The sequence below is a fragment of the Dinoponera quadriceps genome, unplaced genomic scaffold (genome assembly GCF_001313825.1).
Source record: "Dinoponera quadriceps isolate SergipeBrazil2010 unplaced genomic scaffold, ASM131382v1 scaffold192, whole genome shotgun sequence".
NCBI classification, from domain to species: domain Eukaryota; kingdom Metazoa; phylum Arthropoda; class Insecta; order Hymenoptera; family Formicidae; genus Dinoponera; species Dinoponera quadriceps.
The window spans coordinates 598,413-624,821 of record NW_014554324.1 but is presented as its reverse complement, the minus strand read 5'-3'; the positions used below and the strand labels follow the sequence as shown (position 1 = coordinate 624,821).

Here is a 26,409-nt window from a genome sequence, read left to right as displayed (position 1 = left end):
AGTTGCAGTCGCAAGCGTAATTATTGTTCGGCGCAAAACAGCGGGATATAAACGGTGTTTCCGGTCCCTCACGCAGTCGCGCGTCTATACCGGGTGATAACTAATTCCCGACGAACCCGGTTAAGCCTTTCCGTCCGTGTCGGTTCCTCCGCGTAATTAGAAGGGACAAACTCTAAGGTACGCGGGCCTGTCTTCCGCTAATTTGCATTGGTTTAACAGCCAGTTTCAGACTGCTCAGCGTCGCGTTACGTGGTCGTCCTGTAATTTGGAAAGGCAACAAACGAGAGTCGCGACACTTTAAAGCGTACCATTTTTTTCCCCTCAACCCCTTCTCGTGTTACGCGTTCGTGCCCAGCCTCGGAATTTCGGCGAGCTCGGGCCTGTCTTCAATTTAGCAAATGGCGGGAGCATCCTTTCCGCCCCGAGCCGTCATTATTTAACACCTCGAAACGCGGAAAATTAATCCACCGAACATCAGCGAAATTCGCTTCATGTTTCGACATCAGCGCATTAATTAGTCGGTAATAAACGTCTTTAAATAGAAACTATTTCCCTGTTACGGTGTAACTGCTCTTTACCATGGAGACACGACAATGTAAATAATCGCCGTATAATTCCTCCGCAACAAAATCAACTTCATCCGTGCGCATCGAGTCGAGTCAATTGTTATTCTCCACCAATAACCCATAATTATTCATTATGCTTATGCAACTGTAAATAGTAATTATTAATTTAGCTCGGCGGCTATATATAAACATCTCGTTGGCTCTTGAAATATTCAATCGGGTTCTCGTCAGCGTATCGGGTTATTTATCGCGTTTTTCTCCATTCGAATCGTATCTTTGCGACTCCCGAAAGATCACGTCGAGTAAGCAAATTTCAAAGCCTCGAAGGAAATTCAGTAGTATTCATTGTGAATGAAGTGTGCAGGACTCTAAAATATACGAAGAAACATTTTTTATTGGAAAAATTTTGTTCCTAGATAGTAACAAATATTTTGTATCTGTGTTAAAATCGATTTTTGTTAAAATATTAAAATTTGCTTGTTAAAATATCCGATAATATTTTTAATATATGTTAATTTAATATATTGTGAATATATTATCTCAATATTTTATGTTAATCAATATTCAATATGTGTGTTAAAATAATACTTGTGAATGTTAAAATAACATATTTTATATTTCTCTCTCAGCGTCGATTAATATATTATGGTTATTAATTATGTATTAATTTTTGCGAAATATAAAACGCATGAGATGTGTTAAATTCAACTCAAAATTTTTTATTGTGTAGAACGTAAGATATATTTCTTATGGATAGCTCTAAGACTACATAACTTCACGTGAGAAGATCTGCTGTTTGCGTGGTCAGAGTAAGAAAGGTTACGACACGTTCAGCTCGATAAATTCCAAAATGCATTCGATATCCAATAGAAATTGTCGTTCTCAAGAGATAAACTTTCTTGTGGAATATTGGAGATGTTTTCGAATACATCGAGCTAAAAGTGTCGCAACCTTTTTTTCACTGTGAATGTATTTATACACACAATGAAACATTAAACCGAACTTAGTTGACCAAAGGTCCCTGGATACGAAGCTGTAATTAATTATGCTCTCAATCGAAGATCGTGAATAATTTACAAGTACGAATGGCGGTTTTAGAAACCAGCTTTAATATCGCAAGTGCTGTTTTCTTAACCTCGGTGACCTCACCCTTATTCGAATTTGGTTTAGGGAACGAATGCGCATCCTTTCAGCCTCAAACTGTCTTTATTTAACACACGTTACGTACACACGTTACGTACACACCGTATACAATGAGGCGCATTTACGAAATGTCTGGGAAATTCGCGTCAGCATTAATTAATCGGTAATAAACGTCTTTAAATAGAACCTATCTTTCTCGTTATGGTGTAACCATATTATTGCTTACCACGGAGAGGAAGGAACATAAATAATCGCTGGTGCATTCCGCTGCAACGAAATTAACCTCATTCGCGTGCAATGAGTCGTAAATTGTTATTCTCAGTCGATAATCCATAATTATTCATTATGCTCATGCAACTGTAAATAGTAATTATTAATTTAACCCAGCGGCGGGGCTTTTTGTGCACATTCGACCGAATGACATTTCGCATTTGTTCAAATTATTGGCCGATCCATGGAGGCACGCCTTTGGTAATAATAATTATCGTTGTAACAAACAAAATATCATGCTGAGAGGACATACCGAGAAGGGAACGACAGGCTCACCGATTTGGAGGACGTTCGAAGAATTAAGAAACTTTGCGAATGCGCCGCAAGTATCTCGACGAATAATTACTTTTTTCGTTATATAAATTCATCCCGACAAGATGAAATTAATCTTCATAAACTTTGTACTGTTCTGAAAGAAAGGATAAATAACTTGGAGAGGGGAGAATTTCTCAAACCGTAAAATGTTACGTTCGATCCTCATATTACATTGTTTTTCGTATCATTTTCGCGAATCTCTCGGATATTCTTAGATAAATTAATGATTCGCGAATAATTGCCAAAAATGAAAAAATGAAGGATAATTTGCAAGTAATGAATATAAAATGAATATAAAAAAAGAAAGATGTTGCGCCGGCTAGCCAAATTAGAGTTTGTTAAAAATGTAATGAGCTACATTTTGGACATAATGAGCGTTCTGCACAGGTTTAACGAGGAGAGTGTTTAATTGTGGACTAAACCGCATTTAATTAAAAATATACCACTGCACTTTTGTGCAGCATGCGTTCGCGCCAGCCTATTCATTGCAGCGGTTAAGCGTTTGTGCAAGGCGAGATACATACAATGTTACGAGTTAATATCTCTGCACGTGTGATATAATGCGGCACTGTTAAAATAAAAAAAGAAGAGGAAACGTTTTGAATAACAGCTGTTGGATTTTAAATAGAGAATATAGATAATAGAATGTAGAACAGAGAATAGAAAATATAGAGCAGAGGAGAATATTTAAGGGGACAATCGAAAGTCTATTCGCGGAAACACTCGGCCGAATTATAACTAATAACACATAATAATAAATTTATGTAAAGGCTCTTTAATATTGCCACTGAAAATCCGATATTCTACGGACGAACTATCTTAACATACCGCGACGTTCGACACATTTTACACGTTTGTCAAATGTAAACGGTGGAGAGTATTAATAACTAGAAAAGCTCTCGGCACAGTTAAGTGTTGTCGTTTGCAATTGCGAAGGGGTTCGCGCGGCGAAAAGTGACACGGCAAATTAGTAAAATTAAAATTTCTACTTAACGATTCCTACCGCGACGGGTTGCCGAACGAACGGGACGCGCGATTTCCGCGTGGAGGCGATAAAAACCGAGACGAAAAGTGGAAATTCGCCGACCGGAATTGACGATCGCGCCGATGTAGTTAAATCGCGCGGAACTTGATTCCGCTAATGCACACGACATCGTCTGACGACGCGCCTCGCGGGACAGCCGTCTCTAATTAATCCAACACCCGGTATAGGCGTTACGGCCGCGTTGTATCCGTTGTGTTAATCGAATTGTATCCCATGCGTGTAGTGTGTCACCTCACGTGAGTCTCGTGATATAGATTCGAGATTTCAAATTACGAATTCTCTTCTCATCCACGTCAATCCCTCTCTCTCTCTATCTCTCTCTCTCTCTCTCTCTCTCTTCCTGGGTGTCGTTATCGCCTGCAAACGCGCACGGATGTAACGTACGTGTTGCCGCGCGGTAAGAATCCGTTGGCGTGCGGCACGATTTCCGGCCGGCGACAAATCCGCACAAATCCCCGCACGACTTTCTTCGTCATCGAGCTGGGGCGCACCAGTCATGCCTGAGGCGTGCTTTCGCGGACGGAATGCCTCGTGACTTTTTTGTTGGATTAAGAAATTAATCGGACGCGAGAGATTAACAGGCTTTATTTATTAACGAGGAATTACTGTCGAGGAGCGCTCTCGCGTCCTTTGATGTACCCACACACACACACACACACACACATACGCACGCACGCACACAAAATTCATCGAAGTAATTCATAAATTCAGATATAATTCGTGATAACTGTCGCGCGCCTGAGACATAATGGATGTAAAAACATTCGAGAAAGTCGAAACATTATTTTAACTAAATGCAATAAACTATTTCATTTACGGCCATATTGATATAAAATTCTGGTAACAAAACCAAGGATGATGTGAAAATGACAAACATTTGATATTTCCGATCAAATTCTACATTCACATCTTGTTTTTCGCGCGTGTTACCATGATTTCAGAGTATCAACTTCCCCGAAAAATGTTTAATACGGTTAAGTAATAACAAATATGAATACAGCTAAAATATATTGATATATTTAACCTTCCGTTAGTCGCGATACATTTTACCCATGAATGGTTGTATATTACAGACACTCCTTTTCTGCCCATTATTTTCCTCCGCTTCCCAAAACAATTTTTCTTCCATTAGCATTTAGCCAATAGACCAGGTATTAAAGTACATGAAAAACAATGAAGAGCATAGCGAACCAAGAAGAAACATTGACAAAGACGAGTTCGACATTGAGGCTGTATAGCAACGTTGCAGCGCGAACGTATATCTATTGGATATCGCGATTACACGGACGGTTAATCAATATGTAACATACGAAAGAAATTATTGGAAAGTGTGTTTACTGCAATTTCCTATTACCTAACCTATTTGCTGTTGCGTAAATATATTCGAAGATAAACACGTATCTAAAAATGAAATTTTCAAGCGGCACCGGTCGCGCTGGCCGCGTGGTCGTTCGACAGCGCGCGTCAATGACCGACGCCGGGCGTCGCGCTCGTCGGAGACAAAAATGCGAGGCGTCGAACGGAAAGCTGGACGAACGCGTCGCGATGTGTGCCTTCACTTCCGCTTTAATTATGACTATTCAGCGGCGCTCCGTGACTCGCACGTGGATAGCGCGCGTTGCGTCGCGCTGCGTCGCGTCGCGTTCCGCCGAGTGGAGCGCGTCGCGGCGACACACGCCGGACACACGGCAATAAAAGTTCGCGCCATTCCGCATTGCCCCGCGTCCGAAGCGAGCGAGCGAGCGCGTGAGCACGCGATTAAAAAGTGCAAAATATGAATGCACCCCGTATCTCGTCGAGCGACTTTTTTGCAAAAAACAAAAACCCGGGCGTCGCGCGACGACGCGCTCAGCGCGTCTCTTTTTCCTTATTTCTTTTTTTTTTCGTCCGAACGAGTTTACATTTCGGAGGACACGCGGTCGCTTTTAAATATGCAAGTCGGCGCGACGCCGTCACTTCCGGTCGCGCGAACTGCGCGCGCGCGCGTACGCTCGCCTATGATGCCCACCATTATGGCGCGTTCTCGAATTAAGCTGGGAGATCTGTCGCGACGCGCGAGACAAAGATACGCGTTTCGCTCGCGAACGCGTCGACTAGCCCCGAAAATTGGGAGACCGCAGCCGCAGTACAAGGTAAAAACACCTCCGGGAATAATGCCGGCGAAAAGTAAGCGCGTTCTACGGACGTAACCTCGTTTGTCGGACGATGCTCGCGGAATACGTACCGACGGAGGGGGACGCTCGCGGACGTCCGCACGATATCGATAGGCGGCAAAACTTGTTTACAGTCGCCGTAATTGGCGAAAAATCAGTAGTTTCCCGACATAACCTCGCTTGTCGGACGACGCTCGCGGAACGTGCGCCGATCGAGAGACTTCGTATACTTCGAACGACGCCGATAAGTAGTCATTAGAGTCATCGGATTCATTAGAGTCGTCTTTACGATTACCGAAAAACAGACGCGATCTGCAGACATAACCTCGTCCGCAGGACGATGCTCGCCGAACGTGTGCCGATCGAGAGACGCTCGCAGACGTTCCTACGACATCGGTAAGTAAAATTCGCAACCACCGTTATAATCACCCGATCGATCGTCTCGTTGTTGTTCATTTTTGTCGTTTTGAACGTTTGGATCGGCGAGCCCGATCATTCACTCGGGAGATAAATTGACCCGCGCATCACCGTATCGCGAAAACCATTCCTGCATTCCAACCACGGTCGAAATTGCACAACGTCGAATTTCGAAACGAGAGAAGAAGCACGATCGTGCTCCTTGGCACTCGACGTAACGAAAGGTTAAAGTAACGGAGGGTCGGATGGAGAAAGGCGTTTCTGCGGGAATAATTTTCACATTAAACGCCGTGTTTTAGCAGTTTCTCTTAATTAGTGACGCAATGTTCGGAGGGTCTAATTAATAAACATACGCTCAAACACCCGAGTGGGAAATTGCTAAAGGAAACATCGAGATTCTTTAGATATTATAACACGGTAAAACCTTTTGTAATTTCCACGGATTAAATCTCCTTCATGTTCATTGGCGTTCGTATTATTTATAATATGTTGGATACACGCGGGCTTGTACTGCTAATAATTGCGTAGAATTTGTGTAAAGTTTTTTAACGTTTGAGAGGAACGTATTTTAAAACCATTATCAAGAAAAAAGTTCTTTATGTTGAAGATAACTATTGCTTAAAAGAAGGAAAGTAAACTAAGTGATCGCTTTTCGTAGCAGCTAAAATGATATTTTTCTCTGTGTAGATCTATCATGTGAATCTAAATCATGTAAATCTTAATGAGAGGCGGTAATCGCCTCAAGGATTGCCTCACCGTTGTGTTTTCTGACCGCACCGAATGTTTTTCTCTAAGTTTCTTGGAGTGGAATCTCGCCCAATACAAGCGAAAAATAGCAGTATTTTCACTGGAAGCAATAATGAAAACACTGCTACTCTAAATCACAAGAGTGAATGTCTCACTCAAGCTTGGAGTGGATTTCGACTCCGTATCAGCAAATATTTCAATCGATTAGAGTGAACATGTTCCTGTCACGCGGAGTACATTTCAAATTTACCCTTGAATTTCAAGTAAAATTATTCACTTGGCAATTCACAGTGAAGAATTCGCTCCATATGACTGAACAATCTCTCGAATTCGTGTGACTCGATCGTTCTGACTTTCGAGCAAGGTTTTGCTCCAAGAAATTTAGAGAGTTTTGTCGCGTTGTGCGTTTCATACCGGAATCACCGTGAGCATCGTTCCAACATCAAATCCCTGTGATTTAAAGGACAAACACCACAGCTCGTTTCGACTAATGTTGCAAAAAGATCGAGATCGCGCGGTCGTCGAACCTTCGTATTATTCTCTCGCTTCGCGAGGAGCGGTGAGCCGAGGAGTGACTAACCGAGAACACCTGCGATTTCATTTTTGCAGATCTGGCAGAAGCAGAACTGGCGGAGGTACCCACGACGGATGCAGTTCCGGCGGATGCAGATGCAGCACCGGAGGATCCGGTTCGGGCCGAGCGAGGTCGGCTGGAAGGTACATTTCACCGACTACCTCTACATTCCCTCTGTTTAACCCCCCGCCCCCTGTTCCTTCCCTCTGCGGTCGAAAGACGAGATACAGCCGTCAGAACGAGACTCGAATTACGACCGTGAAGGGCTAATCCACCGGTATCTATGCGAGCTTGTTCGTTAAGCCGAATCCCTAATTCTAACCAGCAAAACTGTATTCTTTGTTCCAGATCTGGCCGTAGGGAAACGTGGCCGACCCTGAATTCCACGTGGCTCCATCGGTGAGTGAGAAATAGGCAAAAATTCCAAGGAGTGAGTCCTCTTTTCCCCGGGGAAGGGTTTAAGGCGGTGGATTCTCCTTCCGCGAGAATTAGTGCAATTTACATTGTTTGATCTGATTTTCAGTTATTTATTTTTCTGCCTATTTATTATTTTTATGTGTGTAAATACGAACCGTTGAGCGAGCACGGTATAAATCGTGTCTCTTTTTCGCGTTGATAAACGAAAGATTCGATATTTGATACAAATTTTCACGTCTCTTCCATTTGAGTGATGTTTCAAAATTTTTATAAATCCTATAATATTTGCGCGTGCATTTAATCGTATAATGTTATCGCGTTACAATGATATAAAAATAACGATATCTTGAAAATATTTGATATTAAATGGTCAATTGTATTATCGAGTGAATTATAAAGCAAGGGTATAATTAGTACGAAGTCTATTACTGCTACGCTTTACATAGAAATTACTTTTATATAAAGCGCTCTGTTGTATAATCATAAAGGCAAAAACTTTGCAAAGTTGTCGCGCGTTTTTTTTACATAGAAATTACATTCGCGTAGAGTATTTCTTTTTGTCGTACAATTATGCCGGAAAATATCTCGCAAAGAAGTCGGATGTTTTAAATAAAGTTGAGGGAAAATAAAAGGACTTGATCGTTGTAATGATCGATAAAGCATTGTAGTCCTTGAGATTGTTGTTACGACGCGCTATAACCGATCAATTTCGATCAACGGTTCAATTTTTTTCACGACAGCACAAATATGAGATTCGACTTTTTAATTTCGCATAATACGTCGCGAAGCAATCGTGCGTCGAAATCGCGCCGCCGCACGTGAAACTCACAGTAATCTCGCTCGTGTTAATCGATCGTCTGTAGTCTTTCGGTCCTCTCACTCGCAGAGAAGCAAATAAATTTCGCGATAATTTCGCGATTATTTCTTGCTCGTGCGTAATAATCGGCTTCAATAATTTTTTGGTTGCATTTCGGAGAGCACTGATATATTTTTAAAACTGTTGCAAATATTTACAAGTATTATGTAAGCAAATTTGTAGGTAATCCTTATTTTATAACTTCGTTCTTGCATTTTCTCTGATGTGTAATTTGACAATTACAATACTGACCAGGAGGTGGAACGGAGAAAGTAATTTTATTTCGCAAATATAACACGTAAGCACACGGTTGTTCCGATACGTAGGAGAAACGTCTCATATCATTCCGTTAGCAAACAAGTTGACGAAAACGATTAGTGAAGATCTCGGCTCCATGTTTCATTTAAAAAAATAAAAAGGCGTTCCATATACCGGATTGTAATTAACGAATTATACAAGGGTGCGAGAGTGCAGTTATAAAATGCGGATTATTTATAAATCCGTAATGTACATACGTAAATACTGCGTACGTACTTTACAAATTATTGCCCGATAATTTCGCAATCTGTATAATTCGAGGCGCGCGTTCAATAAATTCGACGATCGCCGCGATTTTTCAGTATTCGCGATTTGTTTATTGTCGCGCTCGCACGCTCGCGTCGCGGATTACGTTGCGCCGAACGCGCGTAGGAATTTCACATCGCAGGCAGTCGCGCGATCATTTTGCTCGCGTGCGCGTTAATAGATTTAGCGATCGTTGTTACGATTATTAATCTCCGATTTTTTTATGCAACGTACATCCGCGTCACGCTCGCCGCCGAGATATAAATTTCGCGATACGGCCGCGATTTTATTTCGCTCGCGTACGAGCGCGTTGATAAATTCGTCGATTGCCCTCACGGTTCTTGCTTTCGCACAATTTTTTACGTCGTATTTACGCTCGCGTCACGCGGTTACGTTCCGCCGGATCGCGCGCGTTCGTTAAGTTTAAATTCGCGGGGATGTTCCGAAGGTGATGAAAATTTCCCGGAGGTGGCCTCTTTGCGAGAATATCGCGCAGTTGTCTCCGCATAAGTATTGCGGCGTGCGCAATCTTCGAGACTTCGCCGGAGTATTATACAGTGATCTTCAGGTGTGTGTGTGTGTGTGTGTGTGTGTGTATATATATCGCGAAATAATCTTCGTCGAGCTGCGCGCACGGCGAAGCCGTCGCGCGTGAGAATTTCGCGCCATCCGCGATTATTTTCCGCGTACGCCCCACGTTGACGGTTTTTTTGCGGCCGGCGCGAGATCAACCTTCAGTTCGCGCAATTTTTTCTCATCACGCACGCGGCGATCGTATCTCTCGCGGACCATAATTCGCGGTTTGCGCATTATCGATTTCGCACGAGACTCGCGCAAGTGAATTAAAACATTCCGATGTAACGCGATTAAATCCGATGAAATATTATTGTCGCGCGCGCGTTTTTCCAGCGGAACGAGAGTGCCAGCGAGACATCTTCGACGGTCTTCGGCTCGCGAATGTTTATCTACGGACATTTTGTGAGACAAGAGTGTTGGAATTAAGGAAGGTCGGAAATTTGTCGTATCGCGATAGACGCTCGTTAAACGAACTCGTCGATTCCGTTTCGCGATAAATCGACGGCATCGATGAGAAATGTCGCAATTGCAAAATCGTAATTTTACAGAAGAACGATTTGTACCTTTTTTTTGTCCCGAGAAGATTTTAATTTTTTATTTAATGATCTTAATTGCGTAATGTAATTCATAATTTAATTTAATTTTTTATTTATTCGTCGCGATAGAGAAAATATTAAATAAGTATAAATGTATGCATGAATTGCTGTACAGATATGTCTCTCCTCTTTGGCCTAAAAATGCAATTGTAATATTTCTCATTGATGTTGTCGAGTTATTCGTCACGGCGTTAAACAAGGCGTTAAAACGTGAATATTAATCGCGTCGCGAGTGAGGTGCATGCATGTGAGGAATGAGGTGCAATCTACGTGGGATGACGCGGGACAACGCCGGTCGGAGGCTGGGCGAAGTTCCGGATGTGGTGAGGACGTAGTTCTGAATGCAGCGACGAGTTTCGTCGGTGGACTTCGGCGAGTTTTTTCCACGCTGAATGGTTAGTGTCTAATTTCGACATTCGCAAAGTGTATCACTATTGCATGCATGTAGACGTAAATTGCACTGATTTTCAACAGAGAAGGTAAGGACGGTTACGTACTATCGTTTGTGGCTGTCTAAAATTTCGGGGATACAATTGAATATCTGAATTCTCTTTGAAATGTCCGATCATTATCCGATTATTCAAACTTGGATGTGTGAATCATTCGGTTTAGAAATTTTTATCTGTACAATCTTATTCATTTATGCTGTTTTTATATTTTACTTGTATTCACAACACAAAGATATCGCTTAAGTGAAAAAAAAAACGATAGTATAAAACAGCTTTTACGAGTAACTTTCCGTCCTTTAACTTATTAAATCTCTTAGTTAGAACACTAAGGTTAGCAAAAAAATAATTATTATAGAAGTAGAACCGAAGCGTGAAAAAATATTTCTGATATAAATAGCATATTACAAAAATCAACTTTGCAACAAGTGGTTGCAAACAAATTATTAAATATTGATTGTAGAAGAAAACCGATTAAGCCAACAGATTCTACGGGAAAAGTTACAAAAGCAATACATGTAACCTTTTCTATTATCGTGTTTTCTCTATTTATATAGAAAAAGAATAATAAATATCACGGTTTATTGAAACTTGGCAGAATTGATTTTTGTAATGTACTTTTTATGCCAGAAATGCAATAGGTTAACATTATGCTCCCTCCTGATTTGTTCCAATTTTATTCACATGTGAATAGTTCATAGCTACTGTGCTATGCTATGACATTTAAATAATCGATATTTCTTCTATTTTAATCTCTACCTTTCGGTTTTGCTATCTCGTCCGCGCAACTGACACGTGAACATCGCCCTGCACTAAGCGGACGATTAAAGCACACCGCTGCGGAAAGGTTAATAGACGTCCCGCACTTGCTGTCCGTTGTTAATTTATCGAGCACTGCTTCGGGCCGTCGCGTGTATATTTTCAACGTCGATCGCGTCCCATGTGTGTGGTGACGCGAAATGACAAATTAATGTTACGATACTGATTATACCTGATCATCGAAGGAAAGTTCGAGACATTCACCTGTCATAGTAGTAGTCCCTGAAACATAAGAGAGAGATAATTATTGATTTTAGACAAGAGCGATCGATATTTAATCTACAATAAACATATCATTAATGCATTGCAATGTATTACATGTAAGATTTTTCTTAACCTATGGTTCATTAAAATCGCGCTAATCACGATTAACGAGAGAAGCAAGTGAATAAAGGTGACATGTTACATTTTTTCTTTTTTTTAAGGCTTTTTGCAGCGAGCGAGAGTACAGAGGCAATATATTTAGGAGAAATCATCGATAGGAGACAGTTTTACAATGTTTTCCTCGGCATTTAACATTTTAACGACATTTAACACTTTTGTGGCATATCGATTTTATCCACTTGTCTTCTCATTTGGAAAAATCAATATCGGTGAAAGCGAATTTATATATCGTATCTATAATATCGTGTCTATACAGAAATGAAAATAACCACCGTTCATCTCGTTTTCGTGCAGCATTTTGCGGATATCGCCTGTTAAATATAACAGGGGCATAAAAGTATGACAGGCAAAGAAAGAAGGCAAATTAATTTTTCCCAAATCTTCGATGTGGAAGTAAATACACAAAATCCGTGCTTTATATCGCTTAACCACTTTAAAGGTGAGTTTATCAAAGTCCAAAGGAAAAATGACGTAAATATATCCGCCAATTACACGATGAGATTTCTCTTTTTCTAATCGGACAATTTCGCGATGAATTCCGCGATAATGTTCGTTAATTTTCTGCCGATAACGTTCGAAACAGAAGAAAAACTAACTGCCTTCGAGCGCGTATATACACGCATTTGTGCCAGTATCGTTGAAGAGATTAAATTTCTTTGGAAAATTTGCGAATATCTCGCTTTTTACGCTCCATAATATACCGCAACATTTCATCGCGGTTCAAACCGACAACAATAGTAATAATGATGACGATAATAATAATAATAATAATAATGGTGATGATAATAATAATAATAAAAAAAATGGGCAGTCCGATTTTGCGTCAGTGCAAGTGACAATTGAATTGATATAACCTGATTTAATAACGGTCACACGGCGCGGAAGCACGAAGTCGCGGAAAAAACATTGGCGGATACGCGCCGACCAAAATATTCAAATGTTATCCCGCAGTGTATAGCGCCGACGATTGGGGCACTAATGGGGAATCGATTGACGATTATCGGGGCGTGTAATTTGAGCTACAGGCTTTTCCAAAAGAGAACGAAATAATATTCGCCATTGTTCTTTCTCTCTCTCCTTTTTGGGCGTGTACTCGTGCGCGGTATAAATCTCGATTCTGTTTTACAAGTCATTATGACTATCGAATTACGCGATATTTAAAAATGAATAAATAAGCTACAACGTACTGGCCGCGCGTTTTCATATCGTTTAAACGAAATAGCGACAAAACGCGGGACGTTTCGCGCAATAATCATTTTTCGTACGTTTGCCATTATCAGTGGCCCGTCCCTCCGTATTGTATTGCTCGTGTAGATGCAGTGGTATAATAATGATATACACAAATAATCGCTCTTTACCTCTGCACAGTATATGTCGCGACGCGCGATTTAAATTTTTGAAACGTGGACAGCTCCCCTCTGAATTCCAGTGAATTCGGATTCGTATTTTCCTCCCAAACGAAGGTCGCCAGTTCGTGTTGAACGGTCCGTGTATCACGCGTTGGTGCTCGTTGTAATAATTAATAAAGGTATACGCGCGGCTATGACAAAACGCGTTTTTGCGCAGTCATCGTTCGCACGAATGCACGTATGCGAATCCGTCCGAGCAGTTCGTCGCGAGGTCACCCTTGACGAAAGTCACGAAGATTTTCAGACATGTTGCTAAGGGCAAAATCGGGAGGACGTATCTCCTGATAACCGAATCGCGTCGAACTTTAATCGAATTCGTCCTACGGAGGAGCGTCTCGGTTAATAAATGCTCCATTAGCTGCGGTTTAAACGTGCGATTTCTCGTGGCAAAAAGAACGAAATGACGGCGCCACGAAAACACTGACAAAATGGTTACGTTTTACCGGGAAATTGCCAATTACTACAATTGCGCCGTCGATACGACGTGGTACGCAGATTCGCGATTTTTTCCCTAATAGGTACCTGGGCGCGCGCCTACTGAACTGAAATTTCGACGTTGATGAATTTTTGCAATTGCATTGATACACAAGGGAGGCTCGGACGATTAAGTTGGACAAAACAGGACACGCGAGACGTACTCTCTAAATTTCTTGGAGTGAAATCTTCACTCGGAAAAACGGAATGACAGCCAAGTAACTCGAATTGGAATGACTTTTTATTCTTATGGAGTGAATTTTTTCATTCCGTATCGTGAAGTGAATATTTTCATTTCATATCGAATATAATCTAACTAGGAGCGTCTCGGTTAATAAATGCTCGGTTAATAAATTATAAGTGACAAAATGATCGAGTCTTACTGTAACCGTAGGCTATTGTGTACTTTTTTTCGGTTTGCAATTTATTAAAATTTGTCACGGAACGTATGTTTGAATAAAAATATTTGAAGAGCTACTCCATCTCTCTTTTACATATTATTAATAACACTTAAGAGACTTTACTGATTTATGTAATAATATTAATTACGTTAATATTAATTTAATATTAATTAATATTAATTTACGTAATAATATAATACTTTTATTATAAAATGTAGGTGGAATTCTGTAGGATTCGGCAATACTACAGGCAATACGAAATTTACTTATTAATCCAGGCGAATTGGGGTGGTGTGAATTGCAGCAAACTCAATATCCCGAAGTTCTGTGTTTCGAACCCAGTCAATGGCAAGCAAATTTTTCAAATACAAAAGAAATGGAAATAAAATCGATTAAATGATATGTAATTTAGAAGATTTTGAAACAATAACATTAACAATATTTTAAGTATAACGCAATAAAAAAGAATATCTTACGTGTTAAAGAATGTAAATTAATTTATTCACTCTTGTGAAAAATGAAACATTACTCCATTCAAAGTGGCAGTATTTTCACTATCACTTGAAATGAATTCTCCGTTTAGAGTGAGGTTTCACTCCAATAAATATAGAGAGTAAGACGATGTCGGACATTGAAATATGAAAAAACGATATTACATGAAATTTGTCAGTTCGCGTATCGATCGAAGAAGTGAAATTAATCTTGGAGGAAAAGTAGTTTTTCCGTGAAAATTGTATATATAAAGGAGCGCGTCTGGTGATTGCGGGTAATTCGCGAACAGACGATAGCTCTCGGCAGAATAACAATAAACAGCTTATGGCGACAAACTTTCGATGAAACTCGACGTCTCTCTCCCCTAATGACGTTTTATAGCCGAAATCGAAACTTTTACGATCGTTAAACGTCTGTCATTACACGCTACATTCATCATTCGAAACTTTCCTTCGTAAAATAGGAAACGAGCGAGCTGTTTGAGCTGAAAACCGCTACGATTTTCCGTGATCTTATTCGCAACTATTTTGTCATGGTTTCTCGTTCCGTTCGCCGTACTTCGCCGATTTACCTATGTTCGTCCTTAACTACCCAAATATATTACGAAGTAATCCTTCCGTCTGATAACGCGATGTTAAACAGTGAAAAAGTGTTACCGAGGGGAAACGAATAAAAGGCAAAGTCGTCTTCAAATAACGAACGTTATCGGGCGCTAATTTTCCCCGGATTTATCGATTAATACTAAAAACATTAATTAACTAAATATAGGAACAATTAAATATGGAGAAATAATTGGAGACAGACTGGAGGGAAGGAATTTTTAGATTATTAATGTTGCATTAGATTGGTATAAATAAAACTACGAAGATACGGCGATGAAAGATAGGAATAATTTCAAAATAAAAGATCGAATATAAATGAATAAAAATAAAGTTCAACGTTTATAAATACGTTAGAAAATATATACTTTGTAAAACGACGCTTATCGAAACAAATTCGTAAATATCGCAAAATTAAAACATTATATATTGTCTGCATCCACTGACCGTATTAAAATGAGAGGAGTCTACAGCTATTATTTACGTATGTACGTGTGTTACGTTATTTAAAGCGAAATAATAGAAATACGAGTATCAATTGTATATTTCGTTTCGCGCACCTCGGTCATAATGGATTTTTCAATAAAGAGTAGATCGAGTTTAGTGAAAAGAGCGATTTAGTGAAGGAAGATGCGAATTAGTGTGAGTGCAGGAACGACTGGCGATGCGGGTGGTCTGTTTGTAAATCTTGTCTTCCATTGTCCGGCGTGAAATGTGTCCTGCCCCAAAAATCGCACGGAAACCATGAAACGAAAGATATCCCGCGTTCGCGTGGTATTATCCTCCTAAAATTTATAAATTTCAACTGCGCTGTTTCATATATCTAAAGAAAACATTCTCTCCTCGACGGGAGAAACGAAATTGTAATTAATGGATTTATTCGTAGAACGAGTCCAGCAGGATTAAATGTCAAGTGATCATGCTCGTTCGAATAATAACATATTCGATCGATAGAGATATTAATTGGTTATCAGGATACATGGAGATGGCGTGCAATTCCAGCGACATTTATAATTCGCTCTCGTATAATTCTGCAACAAAAAAAGAAAAACGAGAAATAGAAAAGGGAGAAGTGAAAAACGTGAAAGAATAATTACGATCTTTTATCGTTTCCAGCGGAACCACGATTGTAAAATGCGTGGCGGACGGCATCCGTCATTGGTGGACGCTTTCACGGATGTGTCGTGACGCGTCGCATCGCAAAAATAGTCGGCGGAACGGTCGAAAAATCGATCACGCGCGAAAATCGAAAAGGGGAGACACGTCCGAAACACGCGTGCCGCAGAATAAAAAGGACATCGTCCTAAACGGCTGCATGTATCGAAAAATGGCGCCGCAATTAGGATGTCGGGCGTCGCCCTTTTGTTATTTAAAATGTCTATAGTGTCGGTGGGTTGACATTCCGCCTTTCTCTCTCTCTCTCTCTCTCTCTCACTCACTCGTTGTCGGCTCTTTCACCGATCACGTGCCGTGACGTTTCCTCTCGTCCCATTTTCATCGAACCGTTTTACTATTTGATGAAATTCGCAAGATATTACGTACCGCGGCGTGGTTTGCACGCGTTTAATAATATGCGCAAGATCACGGAAAATCGTGAATTTTCGCGAATAATGTGGAACGAAGATATAGGGAAACAGCGGAAAAAATTAACTCCGGCGTGGAAAAAATTTGCGGGCGTTCGCATGAAGAGAGACGGGATATCTATCTCTCTCTTTCTCTCTCTCTCTTCGATATTCCGAGTATACGTCGTCGGCTCTTTTGATTTCCACATCGATCGATAGAAACGCCGCTCATCGCGAGATTGTTTCGTTAACGTTCCCTTCTGTCTTATCATTGCGCCGATATGACATCCCACGGACCGCTATTTCTTTCTCTCCTTTTAATATAAATTTGTTGACACTCGTGTGTTCCAGCGCTCCATTTAAGCGGCATATTTCAAAGTTATGCCGCTGCTATTTTTTAAAAATTAATTTGTCAACAGGCGCGCGCGTGGTTGCGCAAGTTACATGTCCATGTCCACTGCTATTGTTATTATCATTATTATGATTATTAATGCGCTTCCGTAACTATTACCGGCGGCGCGTGTCCGCAAATTGCGTTAATTACGCAAATTATTTATAACGCGTGATCCGTATGCATCTCGCCGAAGAGAGAGAAAGAGAGAGAAAGTGAGAGGGAGAGAGGAGGGCGCGGGAGCGGAGAAGGAAATGCATGCCGATAAAGCAATGCGGTGTTTTTGCGAATAAATATTAAACCATTAGCGCGCTTTTATGATAGCCATTTGCGAACTCTGCCTTGCTCCCGTGTTTTTCTCTCGAAATGATCACCGTTATTCATGCTATTCGCGTTATTTCGCTAGTTGATAACAGAAAGCGCATTCGCGGCGGACCGAATATTCCACCATGGAGATGATGAACGCAGAAAACAGACGCGCGGTCCGGGCGATGGCCGTATATATATGTATATGTGTATATATATATATATATATATATATATACGTGCGTACGTGCGTACTTTTATACGAATCTGTTTAAACGAATGTATCCCTTTGCAGTGCAAGAGTGCCGCGCGTTTGACATTTAAACGAGATCATACCTAAGGTTACAGGATTAATTTTTAATTTAATTCCGAAATATACTGATTGACGTCCAAAGTACACTGATTAACGATCTTTCCGCACGCTACATATGGGAGAACTCAAGAATTATTTTTAATTCGCTCACCGTTAACCGCTAATACACACACACACACACACATACGTACGTACCTGCGGAGTGTAAATTTTTTTTCTGATATCACTAACTAATAGAAATTGCGTGGAATATCAGGAACGCGCTCTCGCGATCAAAATGTCCATCAGAGGTATCCGCGCTTATCGCGTATCTTCCATTACAGAGAAATCGAAAAATTCAGCGGTTGTCGACCTTATCTCTCTCTCTCTCTCTCTCTCTCTCTCTCTCTCTCTCTACGAGAGAGTTTGAATAAATGAGTAAAAATTTAGATATTCAGCGATACATTCGAGAGATCATTTTGACGAGTGTTTCAGCAAATACTGGATAGCTCGCAATTGAATTTGCACTGAATTTCTGCGAAATTGCACTTCATCCCTATTATCTGTGATTTTTCATTTTTAATCAGTGAATTTGTAATTAATAAATTTTAATTAAAGGACGAGTTATTCGTAGATAAACATAATTTCGTACGCAAGACCGAGAGCAGAGTTAAAAGATCCGAATAGAATTCGCGGACACGCGGGACTTGAGCGATTAATCGCGCGAAATTGCGCATATACCGTTCGCAGTACGTGCATCACGAGCGAGGAAAAAGGAGGAAAACGTTTTTGCCGACTATAGATCCCTCGATAACCGACAATGCAATTCCCGTTGAAGCAGTCGAAGCTGACACCTTTCGATTCTCCATGATACGATTGACTCGTTATCGTAGCGTTATTGGCGAACGGACAAAAGGGCGCCGATGAAAGGCGCCGCGACGCCGGCCGCGAAGAACAATAGCGGAAGTCGAGAGAAAGCCAGAGGGAAAAGGTCGGGTAACGCGACGGGAGTAAACGAGATCGAGACCGCCGCGCCCCGTCAATTCTCTCCTCTTTACGCCTGTAATGGAAGGATCCGGCGAAATTATTAAATCGCCACACGTGAAACGCATTGACCTTCGATACTTTGTGAATTTTTATTGACTGTCAAATGTGACTAAGTTTTTGAAACTGTATGAGATAGATTTCTGCCCGACGAATTTCTCGAAAGGCGCTAACAAATCTATCCGTTGAATAATTAATCGGTAATTTAACGAAAACGTGCTCGTGAAAGTAATTTTTAACCAAATCTCTTGAGAGATTTGAAGATAAATTCGAGGCGAGCGAGGTTTTCCGGTTTTGTTTCGTTTCAGTTTTCACCGACTTGTTGATCTTCCTTTCCACTAAATTTTCACCGTAGTCAAACCCCATGTTTTCTTTCTCTTTGACTGCTACGATTAAGAAAATGATAGGTAAAATATCCCTTTGGTAAGAGGTTGAATTTGCACCTCTCGAACTTTCTAAGTGAAGTATTATTTCAATTATTGAGCCTTCGATAAGTCTTCTTGGTCTCACCCTGCCAGGTGATACGATTAGATATTAATATCCTCGTTCAAGTTAATGTACTTATTTGATTATTGCCGAACACCGAACAAGCCTTTATTGCATTATTTTATCGCTGCATCTGGAAAATCTCATAACTATCCCCATGCGATATATTTGAGAGAAACGAAAGGTGCTGCTGCTCGAAATTGATAGGTCGACGGGTCGTTTTCGAAATAGAGCGAATCGACGAGCCTGGGAAAAAAGTTGTTCTCGAGATAAGCGAATCAATTGAGAATTGAAGGGCCATACTTCTTCGCGGTATCTCGACTGTATACACCGTAATTTATATTAGGAAAGCGTTACCCAAGCTGAGCGCACCGCGCCACTATATCTTCCCATCGTTATCCTCTCCAGATCACGCTGTTACGGGCAGCCAGCATTTATGTCGCGAGCACGCGAATCCAATAGCAGGTCAGGTCAAGTGACGAGCTACTTGCCCGCTTTATCCGCTACATTTCGTTAAAAAATAGAAAGGAAGAAAAACAGAATAGGTAAACGGACATCCACCTGACCCGCAGCTCCTGACTCGCCTCTCTTCGTCGTTCTCGTGCAAAACCGGTGTCTATCAGCCATCGTTTCCGCGCGTTTTAGCAACATTTTAAATGATGGCGAATCGTTCGTTCCGTGTTCGCGCAACATGTCCGCGCCCGATGCAACCGGGCCATGCTTTTGCACAAGCCCGAGGAATCAAAGCTTTGTGTTTAATACACACGTACGATTAATCGTTGCGCGATACTCGCTTCTCTGGGCGACGTGAACACGGATAGCGAAAGTAAACGCTGCCGGCGAACGACAACGTGACGGTTAAGCAAGCTAACGCGTAGATTGGTCAATCTAAGAAATAAAAAAAGCAACAATAGGCACCTTTTATCGCGCATCAAGGTCCAACCGTGTGCAATTCGTTGTTTCGCAATGAAACTATGCGGAGAAAAAAAAATGACCAGAGGAAACCATTTCAAGAAGTTAAATTAGATATCGCGGAGATCAGTCTGCCTCTCGAGATCAGTTTTAAGAAGTGGCCAGACGAAGAGGAAGTTTGATCGAGGGTATATAGAAGAAAACATACCACGGTGTGAGAGTAAAAAACAGCGCGAATTCTCAACAGATATTCGTCCTTTTTTGCGTTCTGAAGTGAAGGATCTTATGTGAGATTTTTTTCGTCAATGAGTCTACGCGTTTTTACTCGAGAATTAATTCGGACGGAAAGCCCGATTACGGACGACGATCTCGGTTAGTCGAAACCACGATAGAACGTCCGGCGGAAAAGACACGTTTCGGAATGAAGTTTCGCCCGCCGAGATCCCGCAATAATAACGTAGAGTAATCCTATTTCGGATAATGCGAGAAATTAATCGCGCAACTCGATAGCGTTAATGCGATACCGCTCGCGGAGAGCGGCGCGAGCATCTCGCTCAAGAGAGAGAGAGATCGCAATTACCGTGGCTTAATTAACTTCCGGTCGCGCAACATTAGCGAATCTTGAGGGCGATTAATCGATATTCAATTTCGCATGACGCGCGTCTTCTGGCCGTGACACTGTGATCTTCGACCCACTCGCGGAACGATATTGTATGGATGATAATGTTGACGATGATGTTGATAATAATAATAATAATAATAATGGCTCCATGTAATGTCGTTATCTCAATAAAAGCCACGTTATAAACAGCGAAATTCATACTGGCAACGGATGACTATCGTTGCGTTTCGCGTGCGACAAAAATGAGGACGAGAGAAAAAAAGGACGGTTGGAGGGAAGAGGAGGAGGCAGTAGTCGCGGAATAAAAGCGATATGAAAAATCGGGCATCGACAGCGTGCTCAGTTATATATCCGCCTAATTTTTCCGGAATTCTCGAACACGCTTTATTTACCAGCCGCGTTTCTGCCGATTACGAAATTCCACGTGTTTTTACAGTTCACCGAATTACACCACGCCGAACGCGTCGGACTCATTCCGCAGGCGTGACGTTCCGGACGACTCGGTCCAAAAGAGAAAGAGGACAGAGGGTGAGCGAGAGAGAACGAGAGAAAGGAATTCTTTTCAGGATCCTCTTCAAGAATTTCAATAAAAGCTCCGACGGTCCGTCGACCGGCAGTACATTTTGATATTACCTTTGCGATAACTATAGCTCTCCCCGTCGGTACGTCGCCAATGACATAGAGCAAAACGATTCGATTCAACATGATTGCGCGCAAACAAAATAATACGTGATTTCGTTTTAAACGCGCGAAATGAACCTCGAGTTGTCGGCTTGGCTAAGCTATCGGAAGTCTCCGCGCAGTAAACGATATTTTATACCTGTGTTAAAATCAGTTTTTGTGAAAATTTTGATGTTAAATTTTCAAATTCTTCAATTTTTGCTCGTATGTTAATTTAACGTTGCGTTCATGTTATATCAATATTTTGTGCTGAGTCTCGATATTCGACATGTGTGAGTGTTAACACATTTATATTTCAATGTCGATTCACGTGTTAATTTTGTGTTAATTTCTGGTATAATATTTATACGGTTTATACAGTGCGAGCGGCTGAAAAATTTTCACCGTCATTGTGCCACCAGATGTTACGACTGTTATGCCGGTCGGGGTGCGTTAAAAAGCGAATAGAAAACGTTGTTGAGAAGGAGGAGGGAATCACATCGAGAATTGAATTCACTTCTTCGCACGTTCGTTCCTCGTGAACGTTGTTGCGACTGGCCGAGGGTCTACATGCCGAAGACCTCGGCGAGATAACCGGAGATACATGGAGCTGAGCGGAATTAAATCAAATTCATTCCGATAACTATTACTCCCCCGGCGGAATCACCGGATGGGCACGTAGCACGCGCGTGCTTCCTTCTCGGAAGAGTGTAGCTTTTCAACGATCAGTCGCAGAGAGGTGCGGAACGTCGCGGCGACGTTTAATCCGGCGTAGGCCGCGAGATGGGAACACGCGAGATGACGATCGAGCAAGCGCGGCCAGTCCAAGGCTCTCGATAATCGTGTAATTGAATGCTAACGATGCTGAAATGTTGATAGAACTCGCTCGACTGCTCCGCAAATATGCTCTCCGGTGTTTCACCAGCGGCGTGGACGCCGGCAATGGCAGACGGCCTGTTTGTGCGACCTGTGCTCTCTGTGCATGTGCACGCGCAGGCTTACGTATAGGTACGCGTGTGTGTACAACGCTGCTAGACGGAGGCCACCGGACGCACAATGAACGAACGGCGCGCGTCCGTCCGATGAAAGCGATCCCGATATCGGACGGACTCGCGAAAATTTTCCCCGACAACGAACTCCGATTAAGCGCGAAGGACGTTTCTCAGTCTGCCGCCGCGAGCGACGATGAGAGCTTTCGTGATGCATTCAGACGACCTCGATGCCGATGTGCTCGGCCTTCTTTCAGGGACAACGAGCTTTTCCCATCGTTAACTCGCCCCTGCAATCGTCGGCTCGCGACATCCGTCCTTCCGTCCCGTCGCTGGATGTTTCCGCGTTTCGACGTCGGAGAATCGAAATTTGCGAAGTTGCTTTCTCTCTCTCTCTCTCTGTCGTGTGTTCGCGAAAATGTGATATGTTGCGTTAGGGAAAGCTCGCTTGTCGCAAAGCTACGTCGAGCCTCCGACGTGTATTCGATTTTTCGAAATATACACGCGACATTCTCCGTTGTCGGTGTGCGAACGTGCATCCTCGGCACGACACGTGCGCCGACACACCGCGGCGGTTGAAGCGACGTCGCGATCCGCGGGGTTTTTAATGTTACGCATTAAGTCGTGCCGGATTAGGGCGTTATCAGATCCTCCGTCGGATCTGCGCATTTCGCGTGACCGTCCACTCCGACTGTCACGGAGTTGTCGCAGCATCAGCTGTTCGTGCGAGAAGGGCGTGATTGAAGTAATAGTAATAATGATAACAATAGAAATGCCTTTTGCGTACATAATAGAGCGAATATCGCAAACGGACGACAATTAAAAAGAAAGGGTAATGTATTGTGTAATATTTAGTAAATAGAAAAGAGGTTAAATACGAATGAAATGTGTAATAAGAAATAAAGAAGTGACCCGTTTGGGAATTTTCGAATATACGATCGTGTCCATGATATGTTAATGTCCGCGCTATTTTATGAAACGAGCAGCCCTCTCAAACGCTTCAATTTTTTCGCAAATAGATAGCAACAGTCCGCTTTAGAATGATCCAGATAAGCGCAGAATTCGAGAGGACTGAGTCGTGTTGGTGCTTAAAATTTCGCTTGAATTTAATCACCCGGATCCTCGACTATTCATTGTTCACTGGGATTATGTGATGCATGATATAGCGGGGCGAAAAATACAGACGAAGTTTATTATACCTGATTTACGTCCCACTGTTGCATTAGTTACAAAAATAAGGTCTACACAGGAAATGCTATTATAATAGAGAGTAAGGAGCTTTTTTCCTGAACATCCAGCGTTGCACTCGGCAACGTTTTCGCCCGGCTAAACAAGACTAATTAAACGAGGATTGCGAATTCTTGCGTCCCGCGACTTGCAACGGACCGCAATCTGACGCGAGTTTTTGCCGTCATTGACCAGACGATTGTAAAAAGACTCTCTCTTGTTGTGCATAAAATTAACCTCTTTTACTGTATTTTTTTTTCACAATTTATGTACGCTGAAATGAAATCTATAAAGCCAACGGTGTCCATCGTGTATAATAATTACAGCAAAGAGTGTACCGAAGTAATAAATTAATTATAATAATTTAAACATTCGCGGCGTGCAATTTTCACTTCGAATGATTGATTCTCCGAACAAACTTAGAATCCGTTTCCCCTCAGGGGGAGGAAATCGAGGTGCTGATAGATTCTGTTCTCGAAATTTTCTTGAAGTGAAATTTTTACTCAACAAGTAGCGTAACAACCGATTCCCTTGAATTCCACTGATTATTCATCACATAGAGCGAATTCTCCGCTTTATTGAATAAATATTTCCACTTGAAATCGAGGAGAGAATGTAATAGGTGTTGCATCGTTACGGGAACAAATTTACTCTAATCGATTGAAACATTTACTCCGTACGGAGTCAGATCCCACTCTGAGCTTAGGGAAAGCATTAAACTCTCGCGATTCCGAGAGTGGTGATATTGCCGCTGCCACTTCGCGTGAATTTTCATTCGTTTCGAGTGAGACTTCGCCTCAAGAAGTAACAAATGATCGAAAGCCGGAGCTTCCTCTGGCGAATCAGGCACCAGGACAGTAACAGCCTCACATTGTTGAATCCGTAGTGCGCCTCTTCGCGTTTCACGACACGCACGTAGCCGCACGTGCGACCGGCTACGTCGTATCATTGAACTTCGTCCTCGAAGTACTCCACGAGTCGCGCCGACACAGAGAGGGAGAAATGGAGAAAGACAGAAAGACTGTGGGATAGATAGAGAAAAAGAAACTGGGACAGAGAGAGAGAGAGAGAAAGCACGCGCACACGATGTCGCGTCAAAAATCTCGGCGAAATTGCGGCGGAAGAGACGGAAGTGCAATCCGGAATTAGTCCGAAGGGAGGTAAAACACTTGACGAAATAAAAGGAACGCAGCCGGTTCCCGGCTAAACCGCCGGAACCAGCGGAACGTACAGCGAAATGGAGTCAGCCGGGAATGACGATGGCGGATTAGCCCGCAGGCACGTGCTGCGGACACCATTCTCCACTTCGCTTGAGTGCTCGAAAATCACGTTCGCGCTGAACTCAGCTCGAAAACAGACTACGGCGATATTCGCGCGGGCGAATCGCGACGCGCGTCCCTCCGATCTTCCTGTTGCCCCTCGCGCGCGATGTGTGGACAGGAGGACGGCGAGTCCCGTCCTTCGTCGATCACCTCTCTCTCTCTCTCACACACACATCTCGTCGCCGCACCCTTCGACATTCGCTCGCGTGTGCGAGAAAGAGAACGAAGGGAGATCGATGCCTCCCTTTTGCGGAGATCAGCGTGTCGCCCTTTCCGCCGCGACGATTCCTCTCCCGTTCCGTGTCTCGTCTTCGTTTTCGCGCGATACCACCGTCCGACTGCTGCTATCGGCTAAGGGCCCCGGCGACGACCCTTCGGAGAGTTTTGCGGTGTGGGTGGCGCGCTGAGTTTAAAAGGCCGGTAATAAGGCTGACGCTCCGCGCGCAAAAAGCGATGAGAAACTCGAGCGAGAGCCGGAGACCGCGCGCTTCTCGCAGTTTTCGAGGATTTGCCCGGAATGCCGGTGTCCCCTCACGTTCCCCGATCATTCCCGAGCGTGATCGATCGATCGGTGATTTACCGCTTAACTTCTCTTTTCTTTCCTTCTCGTTTTTCCCGGCTTCTTTTTCATTCGCGCGACTCAGCGCCCTCGCTCGCTCGCTCGTTCGTGTAGACGGCGCGGAGGAATCAGCTCTCGCCGATCAACGCGGACCATGTGTCCTCTCGGTCGTCCAGACACGGGGCGTCTTCTTACAGGGCCATTACGGACCGGTAACAAGTTCGTATTTCGCGTTATTGTATCTCGAGTTAAGCGTCACGGAGGAGGATGCCTCGGAGAAATGAGGGTGCGCGATTTTCACGGTAGTAAATCGAGCGGTAAACGATATTATATCCAACCCCCCGCNTTCCCCCCCCCCCCCTCTCATATTTGATTATTTATTTTGCCAGAAACGTTTCATACCGGGAGAGAACATGTGCACGGGAGAGCCACATTTTCCGCATGCGATCGATACCTACAAGTACGATAATAAGGATGATCGCGAATCGCGAAACCTCATGAATTTCTGCGCGTTGCGCTTGTACTATCGTACAGCTCCGTGCACACAACGTTACGGTTTTAATAATACATGTCAGGTACCAAATACCCCTCGGTGCGATCTACTTAAACTCACCGCTCGTAACGTGTCTCGTATCGCGTTCGCATCGCTATTAAAGTGAGGCAAATTCTCAAGTTGTCTCAAACCTGACGCTTAGTAAATCTGGATGAAGATCGAAATCGACGTTGCCGCTCGCATTATCCTTCTCGTCTTTTATCTCCCCCCCCCCCCCCCCC

At 42.6% G+C, this 26,409-nt stretch overlaps 1 protein-coding gene across 7 annotated transcripts in view; it reads right to left on the bottom strand.

Moving 5' to 3' along the window:
- The window catches only part of LOC106746598, a 230,760-nt gene that overhangs the window by 17,456 nt on the left and 186,895 nt on the right, over positions 1 to 26,409 (bottom strand). For all 7 annotated transcript variants that reach the window (XM_014623364.1, XM_014623356.1, XM_014623373.1 and 4 more), the window contains one exon: positions 11,709 to 11,726. In XM_014623364.1, coding sequence (XP_014478850.1) covers positions 11,709 to 11,726 — 18 coding nt within the window. The remainder of the gene's footprint in view (positions 1 to 11,708; positions 11,727 to 26,409) is intronic.